The sequence below is a fragment of the Alternaria infectoria genome (genome assembly GCF_024043175.1).
Source record: "Alternaria infectoria strain BMP 0036 chromosome Unknown scaffold_9, whole genome shotgun sequence".
Taxonomy (NCBI): domain Eukaryota; kingdom Fungi; phylum Ascomycota; class Dothideomycetes; order Pleosporales; family Pleosporaceae; genus Alternaria; species Alternaria infectoria.
Window position 1 is genome coordinate 869,019 of NW_026250698.1, and position 26,904 is coordinate 895,922.

General features: G+C 52.1%; 11 protein-coding genes across 11 annotated transcripts; 6 read left to right on the forward strand and 5 right to left on the reverse strand.

The window, feature by feature from the left end:
* Window positions 1–1,062: 1,062 nt before the first annotated feature.
* On the reverse strand, window positions 1,063–2,634 carry J4E92_006242 (uncharacterized protein; the record flags this gene model as incomplete). The annotated part of the gene is made up of 3 exons (XM_051497613.1): window positions 1,063–2,034; window positions 2,091–2,537; window positions 2,596–2,634. The coding sequence occupies 3 exons, from the start codon at window positions 2,632–2,634 to the stop codon at window positions 1,063–1,065; spliced, it is 1,458 nt and encodes a 485-aa protein (XP_051352260.1).
* Window positions 2,635–3,481: 847 nt separating this feature from the next.
* J4E92_006243 (uncharacterized protein) lies at window positions 3,482–4,893 on the forward strand (the record flags this gene model as incomplete). The annotated part of the gene is made up of 2 exons (XM_051497614.1): window positions 3,482–4,212; window positions 4,269–4,893. The coding sequence occupies 2 exons, from the start codon at window positions 3,482–3,484 to the stop codon at window positions 4,891–4,893; spliced, it is 1,356 nt and encodes a 451-aa protein (XP_051352261.1).
* Window positions 4,894–5,633: 740 nt separating this feature from the next.
* J4E92_006244 (uncharacterized protein) lies at window positions 5,634–7,658 on the reverse strand (the record flags this gene model as incomplete). Its single annotated transcript, XM_051497615.1, has 5 exons — window positions 5,634–5,747; window positions 5,802–6,125; window positions 6,194–6,497; window positions 6,569–7,359; window positions 7,653–7,658. 5 exons carry the CDS (start codon window positions 7,656–7,658, stop codon window positions 5,634–5,636), a joined length of 1,539 nt encoding a protein of 512 aa, XP_051352262.1.
* Window positions 7,659–8,103: 445 nt separating this feature from the next.
* J4E92_006245 (uncharacterized protein) lies at window positions 8,104–8,832 on the reverse strand (the record flags this gene model as incomplete). The annotated part of the gene is made up of 1 exon (XM_051497616.1): window positions 8,104–8,832. One exon carries the CDS (start codon window positions 8,830–8,832, stop codon window positions 8,104–8,106), a length of 729 nt encoding a protein of 242 aa, XP_051352263.1.
* A 3,049-nt stretch (window positions 8,833–11,881) lies between these two features.
* J4E92_006246 (uncharacterized protein) lies at window positions 11,882–12,509 on the forward strand (the record flags this gene model as incomplete). The annotated part of the gene is made up of 2 exons (XM_051497617.1): window positions 11,882–11,893; window positions 11,949–12,509. The coding sequence occupies 2 exons, from the start codon at window positions 11,882–11,884 to the stop codon at window positions 12,507–12,509; spliced, it is 573 nt and encodes a 190-aa protein (XP_051352264.1).
* A 365-nt stretch (window positions 12,510–12,874) lies between these two features.
* Window positions 12,875–13,372, forward strand: J4E92_006247 (uncharacterized protein; the record flags this gene model as incomplete). The annotated part of the gene is made up of 2 exons (XM_051497618.1): window positions 12,875–13,033; window positions 13,097–13,372. The coding sequence occupies 2 exons, from the start codon at window positions 12,875–12,877 to the stop codon at window positions 13,370–13,372; spliced, it is 435 nt and encodes a 144-aa protein (XP_051352265.1).
* A 429-nt stretch (window positions 13,373–13,801) lies between these two features.
* Window positions 13,802–14,662, forward strand: J4E92_006248 (uncharacterized protein; the record flags this gene model as incomplete). The annotated part of the gene is made up of 1 exon (XM_051497619.1): window positions 13,802–14,662. One exon carries the CDS (start codon window positions 13,802–13,804, stop codon window positions 14,660–14,662), a length of 861 nt encoding a protein of 286 aa, XP_051352266.1.
* Window positions 14,663–14,841: 179 nt separating this feature from the next.
* LYS4 (mitochondrial Homoaconitase) lies at window positions 14,842–17,541 on the reverse strand (the record flags this gene model as incomplete). Its single annotated transcript, XM_051497620.1, has 2 exons — window positions 14,842–17,307; window positions 17,359–17,541. 2 exons carry the CDS (start codon window positions 17,539–17,541, stop codon window positions 14,842–14,844), a joined length of 2,649 nt encoding a protein of 882 aa, XP_051352267.1.
* Window positions 17,542–17,856: 315 nt separating this feature from the next.
* J4E92_006250 (uncharacterized protein) lies at window positions 17,857–19,315 on the forward strand (the record flags this gene model as incomplete). Its single annotated transcript, XM_051497621.1, has 2 exons — window positions 17,857–19,063; window positions 19,245–19,315. 2 exons carry the CDS (start codon window positions 17,857–17,859, stop codon window positions 19,313–19,315), a joined length of 1,278 nt encoding a protein of 425 aa, XP_051352268.1.
* Window positions 19,316–22,056: 2,741 nt separating this feature from the next.
* On the forward strand, window positions 22,057–23,516 carry J4E92_006251 (uncharacterized protein; the record flags this gene model as incomplete). Its single annotated transcript, XM_051497622.1, has 2 exons — window positions 22,057–22,158; window positions 22,206–23,516. The coding sequence occupies 2 exons, from the start codon at window positions 22,057–22,059 to the stop codon at window positions 23,514–23,516; spliced, it is 1,413 nt and encodes a 470-aa protein (XP_051352269.1).
* A 1,255-nt stretch (window positions 23,517–24,771) lies between these two features.
* J4E92_006252 (uncharacterized protein) lies at window positions 24,772–26,697 on the reverse strand (the record flags this gene model as incomplete). The annotated part of the gene is made up of 2 exons (XM_051497623.1): window positions 24,772–25,626; window positions 25,675–26,697. 2 exons carry the CDS (start codon window positions 26,695–26,697, stop codon window positions 24,772–24,774), a joined length of 1,878 nt encoding a protein of 625 aa, XP_051352270.1.
* Between the last annotated feature and the right edge of the window lie 207 nt (window positions 26,698–26,904).

Consider the following 26,904-nt stretch of genomic DNA (forward strand, 5'->3'; position numbering starts at 1 on the left):
TAATAATTTTAAGAGAACTTATAAAAGTAGTAATAGTAACGCGTTTAAGAGAAAAATAATTAATATAGTAATAATAAAAAGCTTAATTAAGTTTAGTAAAGTAGTAAGGTAGTATAACTAGTAATAAGATTAGCTTTAGACTTACTAACACTAAAAGAACTTATAGAAAAGGTATAGTAAGAATATAGTTAAGAGCTTATTTAATTAGTATAGCTTTTAGTATTAAATTTAAGCTACTATTTATATCTTTAATAAGTTTTTAAATTTTTAATTTTACTATAAGCTATAAAATAAAAATAAAAGTAAAAAATAGAAAGTATATATATAAAAGTATAATTTTATAAGCTAAGATTTTAGTATTTTATTACTTTATAATTTATAGCTTAGTTAGTTATAAGCTATTAAAAATATATAATTATATTATAATTTTCTTTACTATAGTATAAGTAGATATTAGTATTTATAAAATAGTTACTTTACTACTCTAAATTTTAAAAGCTTTAACTATACTAAAAGTAGTAGTACTAAAAACTTAAGCCTTAGTTTATCTAAAGCTTATACTTTTATAAAATTTTAACTCTTTTAGAAATATATCTTTTTATATACTAGTAATAAACCTTACTCTTTTTAGACTAGCTTATACTATAAAATTATTAGTTTACTAATAAAAATCTTATTTAAAAAGCTAAAGTCTAGTTTATACTTTTTATTACTAAAAAGTAGAAAAACTTCTAAAATAGTAAGTACTACTTTAGAAGCTATATAACTAAGTTAATAAGTATAGCTTTAAATAATAGTCTTAGCTAAGATCTTTTCTAAGCTTACTTAATAAGGCTAGGTAAGCTATTAAAGAAAAATAAGGCTTAGACTAACTATAAGAAGTAATACCTTAACTCGCAGAATAAGACTAGACGCATTTTCCTGTTAGTTGAGTGCACAGTAAAACAGAGCCAGCTTCGCACTTAGCTTCTTGTTTTACTTCACGCAAAGGTTAGGAGCAGTACACCGAACGAGAAGTTGTAAAGAAGTGTGATTGTCAGAGCTATAACGCTACGAACTAATCTATTTGGCGGAAGTTGGGTCCTTCATGCTGATCATAACCGTCTTGGACTGCAGATACTCTTCCAGACCAGCCATTCCACCCTCGCGCCCGTAGCCACTCTCCTTACATCCGCCCCATGGCAGCTGGCTCAAGGGCAGGACAGGGCTATTAACTCCCACCATGCCGACATGGAGAGCTCGGGTCACACGCAGAGCACGCGGCATACTGGAGGTGAAGACAGCAGCGGCGAGCCCGTACGAGGAATCGTTGGCAAGTGCAAGACCTTCCTCCTCTGTGGAAAAGGTCTTCACAGCCAAGACAGGCCCGAAGATCTCCTCGCGGTATGCGCGACTGTTGGTTGGCGGATCGATCAGAATCGTTGGCGGCATGAATAGGGCGGTGGGGTGGTCAGGCACCTCGCCTGCGACTACCTTGACACCCTCGTCACGGGCAGCATCCACGAAGGCCTGCACTCGCTGACGATGCTGCTTGTCAACCAAGGGGCCAAAGAAGGCTTCCGCCGGCGCGCCGTGGGCTGCAGCCAACTGCTTGAAAGCAGTGCTGATGCCCGCAATGAAGGCATCGGCGATGTCGCGGTGGACAAGCACTCGCGAGGCTGCGGAGCACACCTGAGCACCATTGAGGGCGAATGTCTGCGAGCAATGCGAAATGGCTGTTTCGAGGTGGGCATCGTCAAAGACCAGTGCTGCCGACTTGCCTCCCAGCTCGAGTGTGACTTGCTTCAGGTTGCTCTTTGTGGCCGCATCCTGTACTGCACGGCCGCCGCTGACGGACCCCGTATAGGAGATTTTGCGAATGCCCATGTGCGATGCGAGGAGAGCGCCCGTCGCTGGCCCGCCGGACACAAAGTTCACCACGCCTGGGGGAAAGCCAGCCTCGCAGAACAATTGTCCAAGGTACAACGCGCCCAGCGGCGACTTCTCTGACGCCTTGAACACAAATGTGTTACCTGCTGCGATAGCGGGCGCGATCTGTTGCACTCCAGTCAGCAATCGCCTGGAAGAATGAACATAGGCGGCATTCTCACCTTCAACGCCGAAAAGATGGGCGTCGCATTCCACGCTCCGATGCCTGCGCATACTCCAATTGCCTCCTGCAACACCATCTTGAAGAAGCCATCGCCATCTTCAGTGTAAGTAGTGCCACCGATTTTATCTGTCAAACCTGCGTAATACCGGAAAGCGGCCACATGGTTCCCCACCACCCTCGTCGCCAGCATCATGGGCGCTCCCATACACTGCGACTCGAGCTGGGCTATCTGTTGAGTGTGCTTCTCGACCAGATCGGCGTACTTGAGCATAAGCGCACTGCGCTGTACGCCTGTCATTGCCTGCCATGTTGGGAACGCCGCCTGTGCTGCCGACACAGCCAAGTCGACATCCTTTTCTAGCGCTATTACGATCTTGTCTGAAACAAGACTTCCATCGTACGGGTTGTGCACCGTGAGCCTCTCGCTAGTATGCGATGCGACGTACTGCATTTGGTCATTAGCTTCCATACCGCGACATGTCTTGTACTGTCTCGGTCCTCACCTCGTTGTTGATGAAAAGTCTCTCTTGCATCTCCGTCATGTTTCAGCTGGTTATTCTTCTGGAGTAAATATTGGAGAGATGATAGTAATTGAGCTGACAGTGGGAGAAATAAGATTAATGGCTTTATCAAGATATGGGGGGTTCTTCGACTTCTTCTTCTTCGCTTGCCTTCACCGCCCGCGATTTCGATACCAGCTTGCGCTGCAGCAGGCTAGCACGAGACTGGTACAATTGAGCTATCACAAGATCATCGCGTTACGGTGAGAATGTAATCATGCCGTTGTCGGGTGGTTCTCTTCAACCCATCGGGTTTTTGGGTTGCAAAATTCCGGGCAATTGCCTCCAGCGTTCCACCCGCATCTAGCCCGACCAGCTTCGCCAACGTCAGCCGTTCGCCAACGATCGCGTCTTGTCCGCCTCGCGACGCTTCTAAGCCTGGAACTCTTTTCTGAGTTGGCGCAGGGACGATCAAATTGATGTTGGACACAATGAACTAAAAACCCGTCCTAGCAAAACAGATGTCATTCGCAATCAGGATCGCAGGCGTAATCTGTGTACATATCCCACATTTCGTGTAACGGTTCCTACAGCATTTCATACCTTCGCCATGTATACAGAAATGATCTCCTCTCGATTTGCCTCGATTCCATTGTCCTTACCAGCGCTCTGTGCGACGCTGGCTGTGGTTTATGTGATCTACCTGGTGTACAAGGTCGAAATCCACCCCCGTCTTTTCAACCCGTTTCGACATCTTCCCACAGCAAAAGTAAGATATTACCATGAAATGTTTGGTGCATGACTGACAGTGTTGCTACAGGGCGGACTACCTTTTTTAGGCCATGGGCTCCTTCAATTCACCAACCCCCGTGGACAAGCCTATTTGGATATGGCAAACTCGGTACCGAACCAGGGTCTGATCCACTTCCGCGGATTCATGAACGTCAATCATATCCTGGTAGTCAGCAACGAGGCCCTCTCTGAGGTGCTGGTTCGTCGCGCGTACTCATTCACCAAGCCAGCGGTGTCTCGACGACTGATGAGCCGAATCCTGGGGCCGTCTCTCCTCATCTTGGAAGGCGATGAGCACAAATATCTTCGTAAACGCATTCAGCCGGCATTCAATCATCGAACCGTTCAAGATCTTTGCCCCGTTTTCTGGTCAAAGGCCATTGATATGGTGGAAACGATGGAACGGTCTACCGCCTCAGCTGACGCAAAGCACACCGTGGTGGATATTCTACCCTGGGGTAATAAAGGTACTCTTGATGCTATTGGTCTCGCTGCATTGGGCAAGGATTTCGACACACTACGTCAACCGAATGAGCTCACGGAGTTATATGAGCTGTTGACTGGCAGCAAAGAAAGCGTTCGTCACTTGTTCATAGCCAACGCTTTTTTGCCGGCCTGGGTGCTACAGCTCCTCCCACGGAAATTTAACCGGGACCTTGATGACGCTCGCAATAAGCTGCGACAGCTTTGCTTTGCCTTTGTCGAAGAGAGGAAGAAAGAAGTTGCCGAAGGCACCGGCCAAAAAGCCCTCTTATTGCAGCTCATACAGAGTGAAACGCTAACGGACAATGAATTGGTTGGTCAGCTTCTGACAATCATCGGAGCAGGGTATGTCGTCAACGTGCACCGATGGATGATAGAAACTGCTGCTAACAGTCAAGTAGATACGAGCCTACCTCAGCAACTTTTACCTGGGCTCTGTGGCTACTTGCCATCAACCCCACCTGGCAAGATCGGCTCCGTGCCGAAATTCGCGAATACATTCCCTACCGCTTTTTCGACAACGATGCAGAAAGGTTCAGCGACTTTGCAACTCTCGATACCCTTCCCGTCCTAAACGCCGTGGTCAACGAAACGCTACGTCTCATGCCCACCTCGCCGATCACATCACGCGTCGCTGTAGAAGACACTACCGTTGTCGGTACCCGCATCCCAGCCGGAACACGTCTGTGGATTGTTCCCGCGGCTATGAATCGCTTTGCGTCTTTCTACGGAGAGACTGCCGATACTTTTGAACCGGGTCGGTGGATCGATGAAGACAGCGGCCGAGCGAACAATCATGGCAATGCACACACCAACTACGCTTTCATGACCTTCTTGCATGGACCGCGTAAGTGCATTGGAGCGGGCTATGCAAAGGTCGAGTTACGGGCTTTCATCTCCGCCTTTGTGGGTAGCTATGAGTTTGAGATGGCAGATAAAACCTATGTGCCACAACCTGCTGGTATTACAGCTATCAAGCCCAAGGATGGTTTGCCGTTGAAGTTGAAACGCACTCAAGCGTGGTAGTCATCTTGTATCGTACTCAAGGGAGGATGATAAGGAAGAAATTAGATAGTCGAATAAATGCAGTAATTAACAGCGTTGGACTCCATGCTCCTGTGACATGCTTCTAAAGTGTCCACCATGCCGCCCAGTCGCTGTTCGATCGTTGAAGTGCGTTCGAGTCGCTACGCGCAACCGTATAATCGTACAGAAATTTCACAGGACAGTTCTATGCTGACCATATGTTACTTGCACTCTTCGCAACAGCATGCGTCACTAATCCGTAGGCCCACGCGACGTGCATCCGGTACATGCTTGAGTGCTTCGATCAAAAGGGTAAACGACGATGTTTGCACTCCACTGACATTATCTTCACATGTGCAAACGACGAAGCGCATCTCAAGAAAGGCAATAACGGAAAGTGCGTTGTGAACATGTTCATTCGTGACAGAAGACGTAAGGGAAACGTTAGTCATATTTGCATCGCTGGAGAGAGTGAAGGAATTATCAAGAAAGGATGACGGATAGCCTAAAGATTTTGCATGCATTGGTATAGTGCAGCAGCAGGAAATCGTTCAAAGACAGGTTTTTAGTGGTGCCTTATAGCCATATTCTCGCAGAAGCAAACTCCATTGAGATGAGGCCCGTCGGCTGAACTGCCTCATTGGGTGATGGCCCCGCCAGATCCTCCAATCAGCCCTCCGAGCCGCCTGCCCCCGAGCCTGCCACGCCTGCCCCAGCGGTCAACACAGAACGTCTCCATGTCACTTCTTCTCCGACACCTTCACCATCAACCCCTTGTCAAGGAACACGCCATAGCTGATCGTATCGCACGGCTCAAATGGACGCACAAGCTGCAAGTCGAACACGCGAAGCATCTGCCAGGATTAGCGACGGTCACACCAACACCATCGCGCACGTTGCGAACGTACCTCGAAGACCACCTTCACCATGTCCATCATAGCGATGTTCTTGCCCGCGCATACCCAGCCTCCGTAGCCAAACGACATGTCAACGTCCTGCTCCATCTGCCTGCGTCTCTCGTCGCCTACCTCCATGAAGCGTTCTGGTCGGAACACGGCCGCGTCGGCGCCGAACAGATCTGTTGACTGCAGCAGGGCTGACATGTTCATGCATACATCGGTCCCTGGGGGAAGCATCTTTCCGTGGAAGATTGGATATTCGCCTGCGGGTACTTGTTTTGGGAAGAGGCCGAGGATGGCCGGGCGCATGCGTAGGCCTTCGTAGATGACCGCCTGGAAAAAAGAGATATATGTCAGCGGGCAAGATCAACACGTTTGGGCGGGATCTCAATGAGACATACCTGCAGATACGGCAACTTCTTTCCCTGCTCCAAGGTAATGGGGAAGGACACCTTCTCCGTCCGTACCGCGTCCCGGATCTCAGCAGAGAGTCGATTATACACGGCGGGCGAGCTTATGGTGTGTATGAGAATGGAGCGCATGGCGTTAGCGGTGCTCTCACTTCCAGCGAGTAGGAGAAAAAGGCCCTCGGATTGGCACTCTTCCTCTGTGAAGCCGCGAGCCATCAAACTCGCCAGAAAGTCCTTGTGATTTTTACCACCATCGGGTGCAGCAAAGCGACGGCTGACCTGATCAGCTGCGAAACTGGTCGAAAGTCAGTGAGGTTGCCCAGAACAGAAATCTGTAAGTTGAATCAACTTCAGCCAGGTACTTACCCCATCAGTGCCCCGAAGCCCTTTTTGTCGCTGCTCTTCGGTCCGACCAATCTGAGCACGAAAGGCGAGAATGCAATCTTGCGGATCCAACGTATGTCAGCCACCGTCGACATCCTCGGCCAAAGCTCGTCTACTGTGCCCAAGAATTCGTAGTGGTCTTTTTCGTCCTCGAGGTAGCCAACCGCTTTGCCGAAACCCATCCGTGTGATGACGTCCATGGTGAAGTATTTCGTGATGGCCGCTAGATCCAGCAGAGGCTGGCCCTTTCCTGGCGAAGACACCACATAGCGGTTTCGGACAACGCTGATAAGCGTCTTGACCTGGTCGTCGATCAAACCCTCGAGACCTTGAGTTTCGCGCCCGTTGTATGCGGCCATGGACCTCATTTTCGCCTTCTTATGCTCTGCCGGGTCGGTAGTCGTGAACAAGTTACCATGATATGGGTTGAATCGGCCAGCTTCGTACCAATCGCTGCGAGGGTAATGGTTGCGCGCTGCAGAGATGGTGCGCAGGATGTTGGGGTCATCGGTAACGACTTCGTTGGGCCCGACGCGCACGAGAGGACCGTGTTTGGTGTGTAGGTCGCGGAGTATCCAGTATTGACGGCCACTGTATGTGGTGCGTCCAATCCAGAAGTAGGAGAATGGCGCGGTGAAGTGCGCGCTGGGTATGTGCCGGAGGCGCCACCATGCTCGGATGAAGCTCTGCACGACCCAGAGGGCGGCGAAGGCTACGACAATGGCGTATATTGACTGTTTGCTGAGAGAGACATTGGATAGCCCATATCGAAGCTGCATCTGTTAGATCTGATCAGCCTTCTCCCTATTCGTGGCAGCAGTGAAAGTAATTTGGCATACCTTGAGTGGTTGCGCTGGAATGGCTTGTAAGCTCTAGGATTGATTCCGTTTGGTTATTCCTGCAAGCTCTTGTTTTCTTCAGCGAAAGATACAAAAGATGGCAAGGTATGCGATTCGGGTCAAAGCCACGTGCGTGTGGACTCTGCTCAAGTGATAGACAGTGAAGCATGTCAATTACCCCGGAGCATTTCCCCAGGTTATAGGGTTCGGTGTATAGCAATATCTACAGACATCAGTCAAAGTGCCGAGATTCTACGCGAATGCACCTCTCTTGAAGGGCAGTGAAGACTCTTTCCCATATGAAACCAAACTTGGAAGGGTCTTGATTTACATCATGCGAAAGCGAACAGTTCCTGAGCCGGCGGCCGCTTGCGAGGCGATGAATATCGCCTACATCAGTCTACTGTCTATCACATTTGCGCCTAAGCTGACCTGTCAGCTGGACATTGCATCTATATCACCGAAGCGTTAATGTCAGGCAAATGTACCGAGTACCACATGCTCGGAGGCCAATCAGAGTCCGTAATGCAAATATAATAAAAGCTTTGATGTTAAGGTATTTGGAAGTATCTGCTCTAAATATCACGAGGTGCTACCAGCGCTACCATCGAACTCCTCATATCTATCTTCTCCTAGACGTGGTGCTGGCATCTCTTGAATCGCAAGCTTTTTCTTTGTCTAAAAGGCACCTCTCATTTCCAACATACCAAACATCTGTTGCGCTGCCGCTCCAGTCTCGGCCGCCGCCGACCGCAGTCCTCCCAAAAGCGTGCTCTTCGTCTCCATGTTGAACATTGACAACTCTCGTGCTGTTTGCACAACTCGTCTGAGGCGGAGTTTGACCAATGCCTCAGAACACGACTGAGACATGTCTTTACTCAGCGTCAAGCCGCTGATTGTCAGGTACGTCATTTGGCCGTTGGGCGTGTTGACTGTTGCCTCGCGCATGTAAGTTTCTAGATGCTCAATCACCCAGCTCATGGCAGTGCAAAGCATCATGCTCATGTATGGTGAGCCGAGAGAGCAGTTCGCGCATGCGGTGATTGTTTCTTTGGTCCGGCTGAGCTGTTGTTCCACAGCGAAAACAACGTCTAGTGGAACTGCTGTCGCACGCCGCAGACTGACAGAATAGATGAGCTGGCTGATTTGAGTGGAGCATTTGCAATCCACATCCTTGGACAGGTCGAAGATGAAATTTGAAGCAGCTGGAGAAGCGGAATTCGAATCTCTGCTGAAGTCTGCTGGGGGTATAAGAGAAGTTTGGTTATCCTGGAAAAAGTTTTGCTGGCTCGTATGGCTCAGTGGTGGTGATGGCTCCTGTCCTGGTCCCCCGATATCGTTACTGAGTTCGAAGGCCATGCCACTGAGCATGGTCTGACCTGACGACATGTCCCACATCTGCGACATGGCGCCTGGGTGATGGCTATTCGTTGCATTGATGTCGATTCCACTCTCACCCCACTCCCATAGCGAAAGACTGTCCATAGGTGCAAAGTCAACTCCGTCGCCACTGTGTGATAGTTCCATGGGTATGTTGGTGAACGACTCCATCAAGTCCATCCCTGGAGACTTCATAAGCAAACGCCCGTCCCCTCCGTCGCTTGCTTCTCTCGAGATCTGCTGGGGGGTGTTCCGTGTCGAATCGTGACGCTTCTTTGTCGAAAAGAGCGAGTCCATGGAAGATGAAGAAGGTGTCAGCGGTGCTGTTCCACGCCTTTTCCGTAACCCATTGGCACTGGCATCCTGACCATACGACCCGGCGTCATCTGAGACTATAGATGTTTGACGCCGCCTTCCCGGGCGGCGTGCGACGCTGTAATTGCAGTCTTGTTGGCAGCCACGGTCTACGCAACGTTGGCAGACTGGCTTTTCGCGACTGCATTTGAGCTTCGATAGAGTGCAGATATCGCAAGAGTTGCGCAGCCGGCGGGTTCCCGGACGCGCTGGATCCATGATGGTAGCTTCGCGAAGAGAATAGAGATACGTCGGTTGTGTAGAAGCTGAAAGTTGACCTTGAACAGATGAACGTGAAAAACTTGGAACGAGAGTGTGGTGATGTTGACAGTGCGATAATCACGAGCTTATGTGATGCTATCTGATACAGATGTAGACATTCACTTGCTTGATAAATTGGCAGGGGACTACTATTAACCGGTATCGTAATTGTACACTCCTGGGGATCCATGGTCGTCCAGAAGTATGAACAAACTTCGTACCATCGTAGGAGAACCGACAACCCAGAAATTGAGTTTTCGCATTCGGTGCGCATGCTATGACTGTGGGTGCCTTAGAACGGCGGAGCAGCTGTCTTCAAACGTTCACAGCGGCATTTGTGTCCGGCCACCAAGAATCTTCTGGTAATAACTGTGATGCAATGTTGACGTCCCGTCTCCGCGATAGCACGCCGTGCAAGTAAAAGCCAGCGCATGTCAGGTCTCTGCTACCCTGTCTGGACAAGCAGCGCCGTTGGAGCAGACCTGTCTTGAGGCCTGACGGGGCCAGGTCCTCATCTGTTATGCAGATCAAGGGCACAGACATAGACTGTGCGCGTTGAAGTGGCTGACACAGTGACACTTCAGCCTCGCTTCTGGGAGTTTCCGTCGATCATCGCACGCCGACGGACAGTCGACTAAGGGGGAGTTGGGCTAGTGTACCTGTACGGCGTACCTAATCCTGTGATTGCGTATTCGTACTTCATACTCATCGCCGAGACAACCCTTGTGGCTTGATAGAGAAGCATTTCGATGACGTCGAAGAGCCCCAGCCATAAGCTGAGGCGCCACTCCGCAATGCTTGTATGAACGTTGGAGTAAGTCGACCAGGATACTCATGACGGCGGAAGGTCGGGACACGCTGTTGCTTCGCTAGTGTCAGCCAACCGGTTCTGCATACGGTATTGTGTGAGGGTCAAGTCGGTCCGGTGCTGACAAGCCTCACACTTCTAAGGTTGCCAACGCGCAATCTGGTTTACGCCGACCTTTCCTTCACGCAAGGTCCAGCATGAGACGCCAGTCCTCTAACACGTAATTCGATCGTTATAAGTCGCAAGTTCAATCGTCGCGGGTAGTGGTTGTGAAACGGTAGTCGGGGGCAGCCTCGGGATCGAACTTACGAACGGGTAAGGCTGGCACTCCCTGGTAATGAGAACAACAAACTTCGTTCAGCGCATATATCTTGGCCCTACCAACAGTACGGACGGGGATTTGATCACAGCTTCCTTGCCCATCTCAATTACGATGTCGCGCATGGAGCTTGTTAGCGTCTGCTCTCGATGGCGGGTAGATGCCGAAACACTGGCGTATTTTTAGGTACTCATTGTCTCTGTGCCTGGAAGCGTTGGAAGTATCCGGTCGCGATCGAGGCTGTGGTCAAAGTGGGTGAATGAATAAAGGGTCAAAGTGAATGAACCTTACCTAGGTATGGACTGGAGAAATCGTTGCGCCCCTTTTCGTTGGGCTGGGCGACAGCCGCAGCAGTTTACAGTACTGAACCCCCTAAGGCCTCAATGTGGCGCGTTCGTTGCGCGCGGGGAACTCCGTGTCTTGGGTTGTGGGTCCGACCGAGATCGGCGCTGGAACTTAGTGTGCATGACGTCGTGGTTCAGTAGGCTGGCACCCGGTCGCCAAACACAAACTTGCTCTTGCGAAAGGATTCTGTTATCTTGATCCCGTATGAAATAAAGATTCTGAATAGATAGACCCACGGAGAACTACGAGGTCTTTTTGCTAGCTATATCGATCTTACCATTCCTTCATTGTACTTGTCATCAAAGCTATCGCAATCATACCGTGAACCAAAGTACCATCTCAACGACCAGCCCGAACCAGGACCAGACCGCAGTCTGAGTCAAAGGCGCACTCTATTCATCTTACTATACTCGTGAAGAGAAGATTTCGCAAAAGAAGTCTCGTTGCTCTGCGTCACGTGTCCAATGTAAGCCTTGGCTTCAGTGTTTCTCAACCGCCTCGCACGGTAAATTCGGCAAGAAGTGTCCGGGTGATCTGCTTGGGGATGTCTGGGCCCATCTCCCGCAGAACCCGCACGCACAACTACTGCATTGTTTTCGATAGCCCGGAAGATTGGCTTCAATACCCCGCATTACTACATGCGGTATGCTGTGCGTGATAGGTCCTCTGATCGCTCCTACGTGAGATCCACAGACAACTGGGCCGATCTGAGCTCGGGATAGAGTGTCTGTTTCATCAATGAACCCCCCGTTCTCTGTTACTGCAGGGCTGTTTTTACGCATGAAACCAAACAATAGTCATTGCTTCTTGTTTGCGCGCTCGTCGTGTGATGATCCGATTGGAGGAGCATCGGAGCATTGGCACGGAGGGAAAGGAGAGAAAGATATACATGATAATAGCATCACGTTTGGTGAATGTCTCCATATGTACCATCTTGCAAGTCAATCGTCCTCTTCCTAAACGACCTTATATTTGTTGTAATTGTTAATATGGACATCAGGGTACGGCGTTCAATAACCAAGTGTATTACTTCAATTTTGCTAACTTCATATACAGGGCCCTCTGTCGAGCGACCAGACTAGGCAGTGCATGTGTTGGAGATCATCGACAAACACTGAATGCTTCCCCAAGAACCCAATCGGCATCGAACTACAAGATCCCGCTGTAGACTACAATACACTAGAGAAGGTTCTGGAGCTCGATCAGAAGCTATCAAACCTGTATAGTGCAATGATGGAGTGCAGCACATGTTCTTCAGACCCAATGCGCGCCATGGCTCTTTTGCATGAGCTGGACGTTCTTTGCACACTTTACGTCGCGGCACAAGCAAAATACGCGACAACCGACAACCAAATCAAGAAAGGCAACAGTGAAAGTTGCGTCGAGTTAGGCGACAGCAAGTTTCAAGTGGGCCGGTTCGTGTTGGACAGTGAGGAATCCAAGGTGGTGGGCCGCATAGTCGTAAAGCAGGGGTTGGATCATCTCCAGAAGAAGCTGCTGATAGTGCAAGCGGAGCAAAAGCGAGCTAACTCTGGCTCAACGAACGACGAGATCGGGGAGAAGGTGCGGGCGATACTATCAAAAGTCTGGGAGGCCTCCGCGTATGGATGTCTGTAGCCGACAATAGAGGCAATTCCCATCATCAGCGTCATGCGCTTCATGAATCTAGATCTCTGTGAATATGTTGTAACGATCCGTCGATCCGAAGGCAAGCCACACCACGTGGGAATCAGCATGGAGCATGGAACAGGACGCCAGGGCTGGCAGGCGTTGAAAACGTGGCAGCCTACAACGGTGACTGACACCGCATCATTGGATTATACCGAGAATGCGAAACGGCTTCTCGGGCCTTAGCATCGGGTCGATGCGGGACATTCTACGAGCGGGCCTACGCCTCAAGTGATCGGTGATGCGGGTACACTTAAGTCCCCCTCTCCCACATGGCTTCAAGGGTACCTAGGTAAATCTACAACACAATCAACATGCCGTCGACCGTTCCTCTCTACGAACTATGCGTACCCCCGCTGCGGAAAGCAATGCAGAACCATTTGGTGGTTTTGAAGAAGGGTGAACAGTGGTGCGATGAGAACGGATATCCGCACTCGAAAGTCCTCAGTGCCAGACTTGCACCGGATATGCATGTAAGTATCTTGCTCACCTCCCCCTTAGAAGACGAAAGCAATAGCTAAAGAATCTTTTCGCAGCCACTCTCACTTCAAATCTTCTTCCAAGTTACCACTGCGACGAAAGCGCTTGAACGTCTTGGTGGCATGGCAGTACCCACGTTCGGGTTCGACGCGGCCTCTTTCCAAGATCTATACACACAGATTGAGCAGGCTTTGGAATGCTTCGAGAAGGCGCAACCCGAGGCGTTCGCTGGGAAAGTAGACATGCCCGTCACGATCGACGTGCCAAACATGTGGCATTTCGAATTGAACGGCTTGACTTACTTGCAAGAGTTTGTTCTACCGAACTTGTAAGTGGTCTTGAGTCTCTTGAATACATGACTGGGTTGCTAACAGATTTGATAGCTTCTTCCACAACGTGACGGCTTACGGAATCATTCGAAATGTCGGGGTACCGATAGGGAAACTACATTATCTTTCGGGTGAAGACCAACTCATCGGAGCATGATCGCACTGCCAGCTCGATCATGAGGGAAACCGAATACCCTGAAGCGTACATTGATGCTAGATCTTTCGAGTCGATTGTCTTCTTCTATTGTAATCTGCACACCTGTTCGTGCCGAACATGGGCGAAGACAGTATAGTCAGCATGCAGACATGTCACGTATCCTAGATGTAGAAGGCGCAATAGGCACCAACAATGGAAAGTAAGGCGCGCAGTTACCCCGCTAGTCCTCTCTCGATTACCTCCCACCTCGCAACACCATCACCCGCGAACCCAAGATGTTCGACAAACTCCGTGGAAAGTCCCCATCCGGGCATTCCAAAGGCGACTCTACCGATTCCACCAAAGACACTTCATCATTCGTACCCCCACCACCCGCCTACACAGCACCTTCTTCATCAGCATCACAACCCGCACTAAGCCACCCCGTACAAACACGCTTCGCATCGCTATCGCTCCACAAAGAAGACCGCCTCCGCTTCCTGCGCTTCCCCGAGCCCATCATCTCCAAGTGTCGCGCCACCATTCTCTTAATCCGGCCGCTAGGTATTGGTAAAGAGCAGCTCTTCGCAAACAGCCACGAGTTTAAACTAAACGGCTACCCATGGGGCGGCTACGGCAAAGAAGGCGTTGAAGCACGGCGTCTGATAAACGGTGTACTAGCAACGCTGCATGCATCAGGCTGGCTCTTGACACTCAACACCGACATCTCTAAATCCGCAATGGACAAAGATACCCTCCTCTTCCGGTTTCAGAACCCGATTCCTGTGCATCACGAATGGTGTGTTGTAGCCTTTAGTCGCCAGAACCGCCTTCGCTTCATCGACGCGCCTGCTTCGTTGTACGAGCCCTTCCCGGCTCGTGTAGGTGCGGATTGTTTCTTGGAGTCTGGGTTAAAAGAGCAAGGGGTGTGGGAGTACAAACTCAGGGGCAATCCATGGCAGGCTAGTGGGGAGGAGACGATGCGGGTGAGGGAGTTGTTGATTGTGTTGGTCGAGTTGTTGGAGGAGGAGGGGTGGAGTGTGTATGCTAGTATTGATCAGAAGAGTAGTGGGGGGCAGGGTGTCAGTGAGACAGATACTTGGCATTGTTGTAGGGTGAAGGGGTGGGAGAAGGGTATGCCGGTTTATATGAAGTGAGGAGGATAGGTATGTGGTCAAGACCTTCCAGGTCGATGCGCGGGATTTGTGCTGGTAGCATGTACTATTGAAGTCTGTATTGCTTGATGTAATGGACCTAAATACTCAAACGCCGTCTATGCAAGTTTTCAATTGGGTATACATGAATGTTACAAGCTAATCATTGAGCCCTTTGATACTCAAGAGAGAGGGCTGCCAATCTCCTTCTTCACCCAGTTTTCTAATCCGCCGAGAGCGATGATCTCTTGGACGTTGGGAGGTAGCTCGCCGACCTTGACGTTCCACTTGGCGCCATTTGGTCCTTCTTGTACAGAGACGGTACTCCTGCGAACATCCCATTCCAGGGTCCAGCCAGTGCGGCGGGTTAGTTGCTTGGCTTGACTTGGCTGAGCAGCAGCAGCGGGAGGTGGCGAATCAAGCGACTCGCTGTTATTGGAAGGCTCCTTAATAGCCTGTTGTGAGGATGTCGCATCCTTGGAAGAGAAGACCTCGCGGAGACGGTTGGCTAGCTTGGGTACCTCGACACCCATCAAAGCATTGTTGATGCTGTTTCGGCTGAAGATGTTACCAAAGCTACCGGAGACGACTAGCGGGATGCCCTTGGCCAGGATAGCAGTTGCGGCCTGCTCACGGCTGCTACCGCAACCGAAGTTGAAACCGGATACGAGTACGTCGCCGGCCTTGGCAATCTGCCCAAAGCTGGGGTCGTAGTTCTCCATGCACACTTCCGCCATCTTCTCGCGGGTAACGTCGTCTTGGTATGTGTATTTACCGGGGTAGATACCGTCGGTGTTGATGTTGTCTGCATCGCAGAAGACAATCTCACCGCTAATCTTCTCAGGGAAGCCGGGGAGGATCTCGGTCAGCGTCTCGGCTTCCGATCCTGGTGCCGCGGGCGGATTGACAGATTGTGTCTCGGGCTCAGCGTTGCCGAACGTATCGATGGCAGCCTCAGCGTCCTTGATGGCCTTCTCGAGCATATCCTCGATTGTCATCATGCGTTCTTCTTCAGGAACACCATCACCCTCTCCACGTCGAACACCTTGGTAGCCTTCAGGAGCCTCGTACCATCCCGGGCCAGAAATTATGCCCGACAGGGCACTTGCAGCAACTACTTCAGGGCTAGCAAGGTAAGCCTTGGCGTCAGGCGAACCCATACGACCCTTGAAGTTGCGATTACTGGCGCTGATACCAACCTCACCAGGTTCGAGAAGACCGGTACCAAGTCCGATGCAGGGGCCGCAACCGGAAGGCAATGGTTGCGCGCCAGCTTCCAAAAGCGCCTGCCAGTCACCAGCCTCTTCTGCAGCTTTTTGTTCAGGAATTGACGCGGCAGCAATGTAGAAGTTGACATGGTCAGGGATCTTGGGAATCTTGCCGCCATTCAGAACGGCGGCATCCTTGAAGACGTTGGCAGCGGCAGCAAGATCGGAAGCGCGGGAGTTGGTGCAGGACACGAGGTAAGCCTTATTGATGGAGATGTTTTGGCTCTGGAGCTCGAGCAGTGGGGTGGCCACCTTGACGGAGTTGGGACCGGAGACGTAGGGTGACAGAGTTGACAGGTCAAGGAAGAGCTCCTTGGCATATACCGCTCCCTTGTCCGCAGCCAACGCAGGCTTGAAGATGTGACCCATCTTCTCACCAACGATACCAGTAGCAGTGAATAGCTTATCAATACGTTCGTGGACAAACTGTTGTTGATGGTGGTCCTTGGCCTGTCCTTCTCCCATAGCTGCCAGAGTGGCCCTTGCGCGAAGCCAGCCGTGCAGGGTAGAGTCGATAGGGAATAGACCCGTAAGCGCACCCCATTCGGTTGTCATGTTCGCGATAGTGAGACGATCGTCGATGGGAATGCTGCCCAGGGTCTCGTCAGTGCCGGTGAACTCGATGGCGTGATTGAGCACTTCGTCCTTGTTGAAGAGGCCAGCCAGAGCAACGATGACATCCTTTCCAGTCACACCCTGGGGCATTTTGCCATTCAGTGTGACTTTGGCCACGGGCGGAATCTGCCACCAGGTCTTGCCCGTTGCCCAGATACTCGCCGCATCTGTGCGCACGACAGGTGTACCCAAGCATCCAATACCGCCGTACATGTTGGAGTGGCTGTCAGAAGCTACCGCGAGTGTTCCCGGCCAGGCGTAGCCCTCCTCTACCATGATTTGGTGACCAATGCCCCTGCCAGCGGGGTAGAAGACGACGTCCTGCTTCTGTGCAAATTCCTCGATCTGGCTGTACTTCTTCAAGTTCTTTTCCGTCTTGTTTTGTACGTCGTGGTCGAGCGTCATGACGATTTGGTTGGGGTCGTTGATCTTGGTGGCTCCGATGCCCATGAACTTGAGCGCCACAGGCCACGAGTTGTCGTGTGTCATGCATTTGTGAGGTTGCAATGTCACGTAGTCGCCCGACCTGAGGACTTTGCCCTGCGCAACGCCGACGGCATGCCGCTGCACAATCTTCTCGGTGAGAGTCTGGGGTGTTGCGGGCGTCTCATTGAGCGAAGAGAGGAAGCTCGCCGCCGGGCTCTCCTTCATCGAGGGAAAGACATCATGGGCATCGCGACGGACGGCGGTCGTGGCAAAGGTTCGGGGTGCGAGACACGGTCGAGGCGAAAGCGAGGCGGCACGAAGAGCAAGACTTGCCCGGGGCTGCATTTGACATTAGAGGATACATGGCCGGCGATGACATTCCCGACATACTGCTAGTTGTCTGCGACCCAGGAGCCGGGCTGCCCGTAGCGACATGGCCATTGCTGTGGTGGTGCTTGAGCTGGCAGCAATGTGGTGTTTGCAGCAGACGGCAGTGATGCGCATACCCAGACCAAAATTCGCGACCCACCCGCGCACCGAAACCGGCGTCAGCGGACTTGCGGCGCCTGCCATTGGGCGCAGCCGGACACCTGCAATGACTTCGCATAATGCTAACAACTCCCACGCGGGGACGTGTAGGATCCGGGGCAAGCTATATTTGAGTACTCTGCATGAGGGAGCCACCATCCATGGATGTCCACGCCTGCGTGTTGCATGCTAGCCCGAGATCGGAAGCAACTTTTGGTAAGAGGTTGGCATTGGAGTCATCCGTATGACGCGACGTGAGAAGACTTGCACCAGACAAACCGCCCCTCTTTGATCAATTTCTCCCAAGTATCTCCGACTAACTCTGCACATCTCCTACTAATCCTCAAGCCTGTCGTCACCATGGTCAACCGTTCCGACGTCAACTACTTCGGCGCTGGCCCCGCACCCCTGCCCACCGAGGTCCTCGAGAAGGCCTCGCAGGTGCTTCTGAACTACAAAGACAAGGGCATTGGCCTCTGCGAAATCTCCCATCGCTCGCCAGAAGCCAACGAGATCCTTGCCGACACCAAGAAGGCCCTGAGCGACTTGCTCGAGATCCCGGACGACTACGAGATCCTCTTCCTCCAGAGCGGCGGCAGCGGCGAGTTCAGTGCGACCGTATACAACCTCGTCTCGATATGGGTCGAGAAGAAGCGCGCCAAGATTGCGGAAGAGGTGGGCGACAACAAGGATGAGGTGGTGAAGAGGCTGCGCAAGGTCGTCGACGAGGAGCTCAAACTCGACTACCTCGTCACCGGCTCTTGGTCGCTCAAGGCATCGCAAGAGGCAGCGCGTCTTGTAGGAGCCAAGCACGTCAACGTGGCCACCGACTCGCGCAAGATCAATGACGGCAAATTTGGCAAGATCGCTTCGGAAGACCAGTGGAGCCTGACTCCGCGTTCCAAGGGCGGGCCAGCCTTCGTGTACTTTTGCGACAATGAGACCGTCGACGGAGTCGAGTTCCCGTCTTTCCCTCAGAGCCTTGAGGGCGACGACGCACCCCTGGTCTGCGCCGACATGTCGTCAAACTTCATTTCCCGGAAGGTTGATGTGCGCAAGTACGCCATCATCTTTGGCGGCGCCCAGAAGAACATTGGCAACACGGGTATCGCAATCGTCATCATGCGGAAGTCGCTCCTTCCGCCACACTCAACACCCGCCTCGCCCGACCTGATGAGAGAGCTCAACCTATCAGTTGGCCCCATTGTGCTCGACTACCCCACCATCGCGAAAAACAACTCGCTGTACAACACATTGCCCATCTTCGATGTCTGGGTGGCTGGCCAGGTCATGTCCGGACTCGTCAGCTCCTATGGTGCCAAGCGCATTGGTGGTCAAGAGGATGTCTCCAACGAGAAGGCGCGGCTTATCTACGATATGCTCGAGAAGTACTCCAACGTCTACCAGGTAGTGCCAGACAAGTCTGTACGCAGTAGAATGAATATCTGCTTCCGCGTCAACGGTGGTGATGCGGACAAAGAGAAGGCCTTCCTTGCAGGCGCGGAGAAGAAGGGCCTGCTGGGTCTGAAAGGACACCGCAGCGTAGGTGGCATCCGTGCCAGTAATTGTAAGTGGCCCTATAACTCCCGTCTTATTGATCCCGCTGTCAGACATGGTTCGAGTCGTGCCTTCACAAGGCATGCTTGGGTACGCGGCTTCTGGCCGACCTGGCCGAGTGTACTCGATCTAGGATACGGCCTGGGGAAAATCCCCATCAGTGACTCAGGCTAACTTCTTTCGTGCTCTAGACAATGCCGTCTCGCTAGATGGCACCAAGCTACTCGTCTCGTACCTTGAAGAGTTTGCAAAGTCGGCTTGAGTCAGGCCTTGCGCAGCATTGTGTATCAGTCCCATTCAAGGGAAAAGTTGAACACCGTGGAGTCTTCATCAACGCTACATTTTCTTGTTTGCTTATTTCTGGCTTATTGTAGGCTGCAGGCTGCAGGCCTGTTCAATGCCCTCCAAAAAATAATACCCTCCTGTCACAATCGTGTCATTCAACAAGACACCTGTGAACAGCAAAATCAAGTCCCAGTCTACAACTTCTAGTCTTATCAGGCCTGATCCTTATCACAAGACCCAGCTAAACTGCTTGTATCCACCCGGTTCATGATTTGCATTATCGGAGAATACTATGAAGCACACCCTTGTGCCTCGTGCTGTGGCTGTGACTATGTAGAGGCTGTGCCTTCGTGTTCTGGAAAGTTCCCATTCCTAGTATGACCACCACGATGCATTGACGAACTTCGTGCACTGCCTGTTGTAGTAAGATTTGCAAAGCCCTCTCTGAGCTATCTTGGTCTTGGTGGCTTGCCAGATCAAACTTCAGACCACGGCGGTTGTGACGAGACGTCTGAAGTGTTTGGGTGTAGACGTGACTGTCCCGTTGTGTAGGCGCCTTGATTAGACTTGTCGGCGGCTACCAGGGAGTGTGATGATGTGAATACTGATCATCCTATGGAGTTGCGCTCTCGGCGCTGGACTTACGTCTCGAGTATGTTGCTTTTCTGCAGCACAACTCTCTACCACTCGGCGGTACCAGTGGTTTGAAAGTCAGTTCTGTGGAGGCCCAGGTGCGCTGGGCTGCGATTACACACGATCTTCCATCTGGGCTTCTCAATCGGTTCCTTCCGTCTTGCATGCTGATGGGTCTTGCATCCTTCAATCTCACGCCCGCGAACCGTTCCTATACGTCGCCTGCGTAAACCGACCTGCGCACTAGGCCTAATGCAGCAATGCCTCGTGGCTTTACACATCACCCTCCGTTTTCTATAATATATTGCTTATACCTTCCAGCTAACCATCTTTGCTACGGACGTGTCGTGGGCTTGCGAGGCTTCCCCGGCGAACGTTGACCCGGCAGGGGTTCTGGAGTTCGCTGTGTCTCGGACAGGGTCGAAGCGAGGATCTGCGGCACAGTCTAAACCCAGCAAGCATCAGAACTCTAGTCCGACCACATCCACCTCACCACCACCGACGATGCGCCACTGTCTACATCAGCGCTTCCGCGCTGGAAATAGCTATCCAGGAACCCAAGTATAGTGCTCAGCGTCAGATGAGATTGCGCGCTTCAGCAGGCCGAACGACTTGACGAAAATGGGTCTGCGGTCTTGAGAACGAAGGCACGTTCACCGGCGGACCATGTGGAGACGGCCGCTACGGCAACGTCAAGCAATGACGTCGTGCTGAACCTGTCCAACCCGGTCTATATGACAGCAGCTACGAGAGCGACAAGAGGCTTTCCAAGGCAGGTGGCTGCTGTTCGGCGCAACGGTGCCTGCGCGGGTTTCGCTGCTTCCGCTGGCCGGGCTACCTGGCAGAATGCGGGTGGCTCGCATGAGGTTGAAACCCACTCCCACCCATTGCGGGAAGATGCGACCTGTAATATGAACTGGCTGGATCTTTGCTAATGCGGGTCTTTTCAGCCAATGACCGGATAGACGCCTGAGGACCGCTGTTCCGAAACCGTGCGCAGCAGCTACCGCCCAGTGGTTTTGTCATATACCGTTTGGAGTCTCATACCCGTCTCTTGTCTCTTACGTCTAATGCTCACGCTCTTTCCCCTTCTTTCGTTGCTCTGCTGGCAGGCTTAGCCATTTCCTTCTTTGACGCTGAGCTGGTTACTCTTTCGTTTACGACGTCAGTCACACGGTCTCCATGAATACCTAGTCGTTTTCCTTTCTTCAGCCGCTGCTGGTTACCAGCGAGACAATTCTATTCCTTCTACACCCGTTGTAACTAAAGCCGGCGAGATGGAATCATGGGCCGACCATTTCCCTCAGCTCGAGGTCCGATCGCACTTCAACTTAACTCTCAACACGTCAGCTGTTCGCCAAGTTCCCTGGACGCAATCAAACACGACGAGGACTCTCATCGCGAGTCTACAGCTTCAACAGGTACAAACGCTTCGGACGACACATCTTACCCTTGGAGCTTTCAGCCTTGCCTTGACCTTGTTGACGGTTCATCGGATCGTGTCGGATGCGCGACGAGCTGCAGCTCTTCAGGTTCTCCCAAGAAAGAAGTCAGTATAGCATGATCGGAGTTTGCGACATTGCTAACGAGAACTAGGAGATTCAATGCTCTTCACAATGTCCACCCTGCCGAAACCTTTCCCCTTGCGTTGGCCTGCGGTGCAGTTCTACAACAAATCATCTTCGTATCAGTGCAGGGCACTACACTTCATAGCGTGTTCTCTAGAAGTTGCCGCGGACTTGCGATGGTCACATTTCCTGGTACGCTCGCATACACTGCATTTGCGAATAATTAGACTAACGAACAGCAGCTATCTTTCTGATCGGATTCATTACCTTGGTCTTCGGTATCGAGGTAGCAGTCAGGGCCTACAAACAAGACCGATTCGCCCCACGCGGCAAGTGGAACACGATAATCTGTATCGCCGTTGTATCGTTCATGCTGCTTCTCTCCTGGATGCCGACTGTTGCCTGGCCGTCTCCGAACACTTGCTTTGGCGGGCTTATCTGGTTCCCCATGCGGTACGATCTTCTGATGCTGATCTTTCTTTCAATTCTTGTTTTTCTGCTGCTCATGGTAGCCGCTATGATCAGTATTCAGCTGATGAGAACGCCGGACCTGGACCACAATGAGCGAATCTCAGCTTCACGTATGACTTACTTCTTGATCGTTACCGCACTAATCTACGTGAGTATCTGCACTACCTCTCTAGCCTCCCTAGCTAACAGTCATAGACTCTCGTCATCCCTGTGGAAGTACAGTCTCTTCGCCGAGAATTCATGGAAGCATTAGCCGCTTCTCGAGTCGCTGAAATCTCGCTGTTCTCGTCGGGAATGGTCATCACGTTCTTCCACCTCTTCCTCCGCACGAACGCGACACGAATGGTCATTCGTCCCATCGAAGAACTCAAGGCGCCCGCGAAACAACAACGACCAAAGATCCGTTTCTTCGGCCCTAGCGATTTGGAGATGCAGATCAGTGGCCCGATGGCATTGCAGACAACTCAACGTTTACACAGTCAACAGGGTCTGATCGATGTTGGGCCAGAAAAGAACCGTGGTGACTTTGATCCCCAGTACTTTGAACGACCAGAGCGGGCTTTGACACCGGCATCGACCAAACCTGGAAGCCCTATCGATCCCACAAAGTGGCCTCTTCCACCTGCTCTCGACAACGAAACTACGAAACACGAGCGCACACGAAGCCAAAGCTATTCCTTGTTTCCCACACGCGCTGAAGAGGTACCTCGTCTTCCACCAACCGTTTACGACCCCAAGGCTACGTCAGACGGTTCCTCTGTTTCCAAGCTTGCCCTGCGACGATTTACTCGACGCGGCTCGGTCACGAATGTCGGCGACGCTTGGGATTTTCTGAGCAAGCCCAAACTACCGTTTGCAGAACGGCACCAACGCATGCAAAGTACCGATAGCAGTGCAACCGTCCAAATTGGTCTCCGCTTCTCAGTTGCGCCTGCCACGCTTGCAGCAGCCAAGTGCACACGGGTTGAACGAGAGACCCCTCCGTTGAAGCGAGGTGCTACCGACAGCAGTGAAGCTTCGTTGGCTCTTCCGATTCAGAAGCCTTCTACGACCAGCACATCGCCATCGCAGGAGATGCTTAGCTCTAGCGTATTCTCCCCTCCTCCCCCGCGTGGTGAGTCGCCAACACGACCCAGAGCGAACAGCCCAGCGCGGACTCCACCTTTCCCCATCACACCGGCAGGTCAATCCAGCGCTTACCTCCAGGCCCAACGCGAGAAGGTGCTACCCTCCCCACCCCCGAAGTCGCCAGCCTCCCCTCAACCCTCTGCTACTCCGGCAAAGCCTGCTGTCCCCGAACCTGCCTGCATCAGCGGACTGCGCATGAACCCTGTGACACCCGTTACAGCAGTTGGTTCACCTACAACATCATCGCAGCCAGGCACACCTGCGTCAGTCAACAACCTCACGCGAACGAACAGTGGCCATGCCGCTCCGTCACCTACAGCCCGTATTCCACTTGGCGCGGGCACGATGCAACGGACGCCACGCAACGGCTGGATCTAAGCGGAGCCTGAGGCTACACGAAACGCGCGAGGGTACCTTTCCCAACCCTATTTCCTTTCTTACTGCTAGACCGGAATCGGCAACGAGCCGCCTGTACGATTAACTGGGAAGACGCGAGTTTCTAAATTTCTTGTTTCCTTTGCTCTCGCGACTCTGGGTGGTTCGCGTCTGGGCAACATACCCACACAGGCGTTACGGTTTCGGTTTCATGTTTTGCACAACACCTCCTGCGACACAGCGTCTCGGCACATTGGTCAGGGTTCTAGCCCCAACCCCAGCTTGCCCTTTGTCGCATGAAGGTTCATGGGAACTTCAGACCCTTTTCGGTCAGGTCAGGCAAGGTCTTGACTCTCGACCTTCCATCCGTCACGTCGCTTACGATACGAACATTCATTCACGAACCACAGGTGCTGCGCACCCTGCTACGGAAATGAGCACGGCACGTCCGCTCTTTATACCCCACACCATCACCTTTTCCATCTCTTCCTCTTCCTCTTCGTCTCTCTTCCCCCCTTGTCTTCCCACTGTTATCTTTCTTCACGTCTCGCTTAGCACCCCCATTGCCTCTTCCATGAGCTCTTGTTAATAACCCGAGGAGATAGAAGGTGTTGAGCCTTTGAGTAGTATAGCCCGATTCTCTGTTAGTCTCTTTGATCAGATTGAAAGGAGCAGAAATATAAACAAATAAAAACCTTCTCCATATTGCCTTGCTATCATACATCATAGTGACTTGTGCTTCGTTGCAGAACTCACTTTCACCCGAGTTGTCGGCCCCGACTTGTCACGTGAATGATACGTCCGATGTATCCCGCCAGTATCTTCGTGAGTCTACGGTAAGCATCTCTGGGGTAACCTGTTCACGGCCACTCTTTCCGACCACGTGCCAGTCACACCATTATGCCTTCCGCTCGAAACAGGAGGCGAATGGAAGACGACAGATCTACGCTTGAAGTTTCCAGCCGGGTTCCGGCTTAGCTGGCCTCGAGCGAACCAGGATATGATTTGGAATACTAGACTTGAGACGAACGATGCTAGGGTCTTGACTTGCCAGTCTACCATTGCGGACCGGGCCAGTCGCAGCCGACATCTCATCGTACCTCGTAACGAGATATCTGGAGGCCTGAGGAAGACAAGACGCAGATGACGACGACGGCAGAACAGAACACGTACACGTTGATATCATTTCTTCATTTCTACGTAATCTTATACAACCATGACGCTTAGTATACAACAGAATGGCAATATTTCTTCCCCTTCATCGCCTCCAGCGTTGCCAGAACTTCCAGCCCACCTTCTCGTTGCCTTCTTCTGGCATACGGAACTTGTTCTGCTCCTTCCCCCTTCGTCTCCCCACCCACGCGAACCAAATCACTAGGCCTACTACCATGAAGGCTACAACGAGTAAAGTCTGTAATGGCTCTGCGAATACGGCTCTACTCAGCAAGAAGAGACTGACGCAGCAGAAAATGATGGGTGTAGTAATCCAAGTCTTGTATGGACGTTCTAGATCGGGTTCGCGGACGCGTAGGATGATTAGGCCGAGTACGGTTTGGAAATAGAAGGCGTATCCTGCTACACCGTAGAAGGTGACGAGGGTGTCGAAAGAGCCGACGACGATGTAGATTGCGGTGAGGAGGGCGTTGAGCACCATGGCGGATATGGGCGTGAAGAAGAAGCCTGCGTCGGCATCCGCGAACCAGGCTACTAGCTTCTTTGGTATCTTGCTCTTCCCTTGCGTTGCGTTCATGCTGTGCAAGCGGATTGCTCGGTGGTTCTTTCCTAGACCGATATTTCCAAATAGGGCGGGGAGATAGCCCTCTTTACCGGCGGCGTACACTAGGCGGCCGGATGTGAAGGTCGTCGCGTTGAGTGCGCCGAAACATGACCCAGAGACGAACAGGGCGAGTATGAGGGAGCCAACAGGACCGAAGACCTGCGACCCGAAGGCTACGGCGACGGTATTGGATGATTCGATGACCGAGGTCGGGAGGACGAGGAAGTAGGATATGTTGGCTAAGATGTAGCACAGTATGACGAGCGGGAGCGAAGTGTGGATGACGCGGGGAAGGTCGCGGGTTGGGTTTTTGAACTCGGCGGTGACGTAATTTACCTGGTGTCGTTAGTAGGAGTGGGCAGAGTTTCGAATCGCTTGACGTACATTGTCCCAACCGTCGAAGGCCCAGAGCCCGGCGTAGAGTGCCACTGCCCAGTTGCTAACGTTTTCGCTCGTGTCATCGAACCAGCCGCGATTCTTCCAGTCCTCATTCGCATCGCCCTTGTATGAGAGCCCGGTCACCGCAACTACAATACCGATGACCGTGACTCCCGTAAGTGCGAAGAACTTCAGGAACATGAAGACGTCGGCGCTCCGTGTGCCCAGCTTCGTGGACACACAGTTGAGTAGCGTGACAGCCACAAGTCCCACCAAAGCCACGCCCTTGTTCAACCATGTGCTTGCGTCGACAGCTTCGGCGCCAATAATAGCTCGCACCAGATATTCTCCAAATATTATGGCAATAATGGCTGCCGAGCCGGGTTTCAGCACCACGACTGCGCACCATGTGAACAGGAATCCCGCCCACTCTCCAAATATTTTAGACAGATAGACTTGGGCACCGCCATTAAGTGGTATGGCGCCTCCGAGCTCGGCGTAACTCGCGGCACCCGTCCATGCCAGTATTCCAGCGACGATCCAGACTATGAGAGACGCGCCTGGCGACCCAGCATTTTTGTTGACCTGAGATGGCGAAGAGAAGATGCCACTCCCTATTATAAGCCCAACGACTAATGACAGGCCATTGAGGTATGTCAGGCTCTTGTTCTTCTCCAATGAGCCGCCGTTAAGCGCATTCGACGGGTCTAATGCTGGATTGGAAGGCGCGCCCAGTGCTGTATATCCCTGCGCGGTGCTAGAGAGAGGGAATAGGTTCGGTGCGAAATCGAAGGCGGAGGACACGCTGTAGGAGCGATTGTGCCGTGGTCTGTTCGGATCGTGACCAGCCGGATTCAGTTCTGACAGAGGGTCTTCATCATCGAACGACAGTCTACGTGAGGAAGGCGCGCCTGAGGCCGAAGACTCTTCGGAAGTCCGCCGGGAAGGATGCGACGAGGACGCCAGCGAGGCGAGTTCGAGGGAATCGCGAGTCGGCGGTGGGAGGTTGGAGTAGCGACCGGCGGCCATGATGCGGAGGGGATGTGGGAGAGATGCGCGCAACCCTATCTGCTAGCCATGGACGGTAATTATAATATAAAGCGCGAGGTATGTGTAGGGGCAGTATCCAGCACCCCTTTCAAGCATTCACCGCTGCCGTGTATGAGTGGTGCAGCTTGCATGCGCTGTTGAAACCGACGGGCTCCTATGCCGTCATGGGACTAGCTCCCGTTTGAG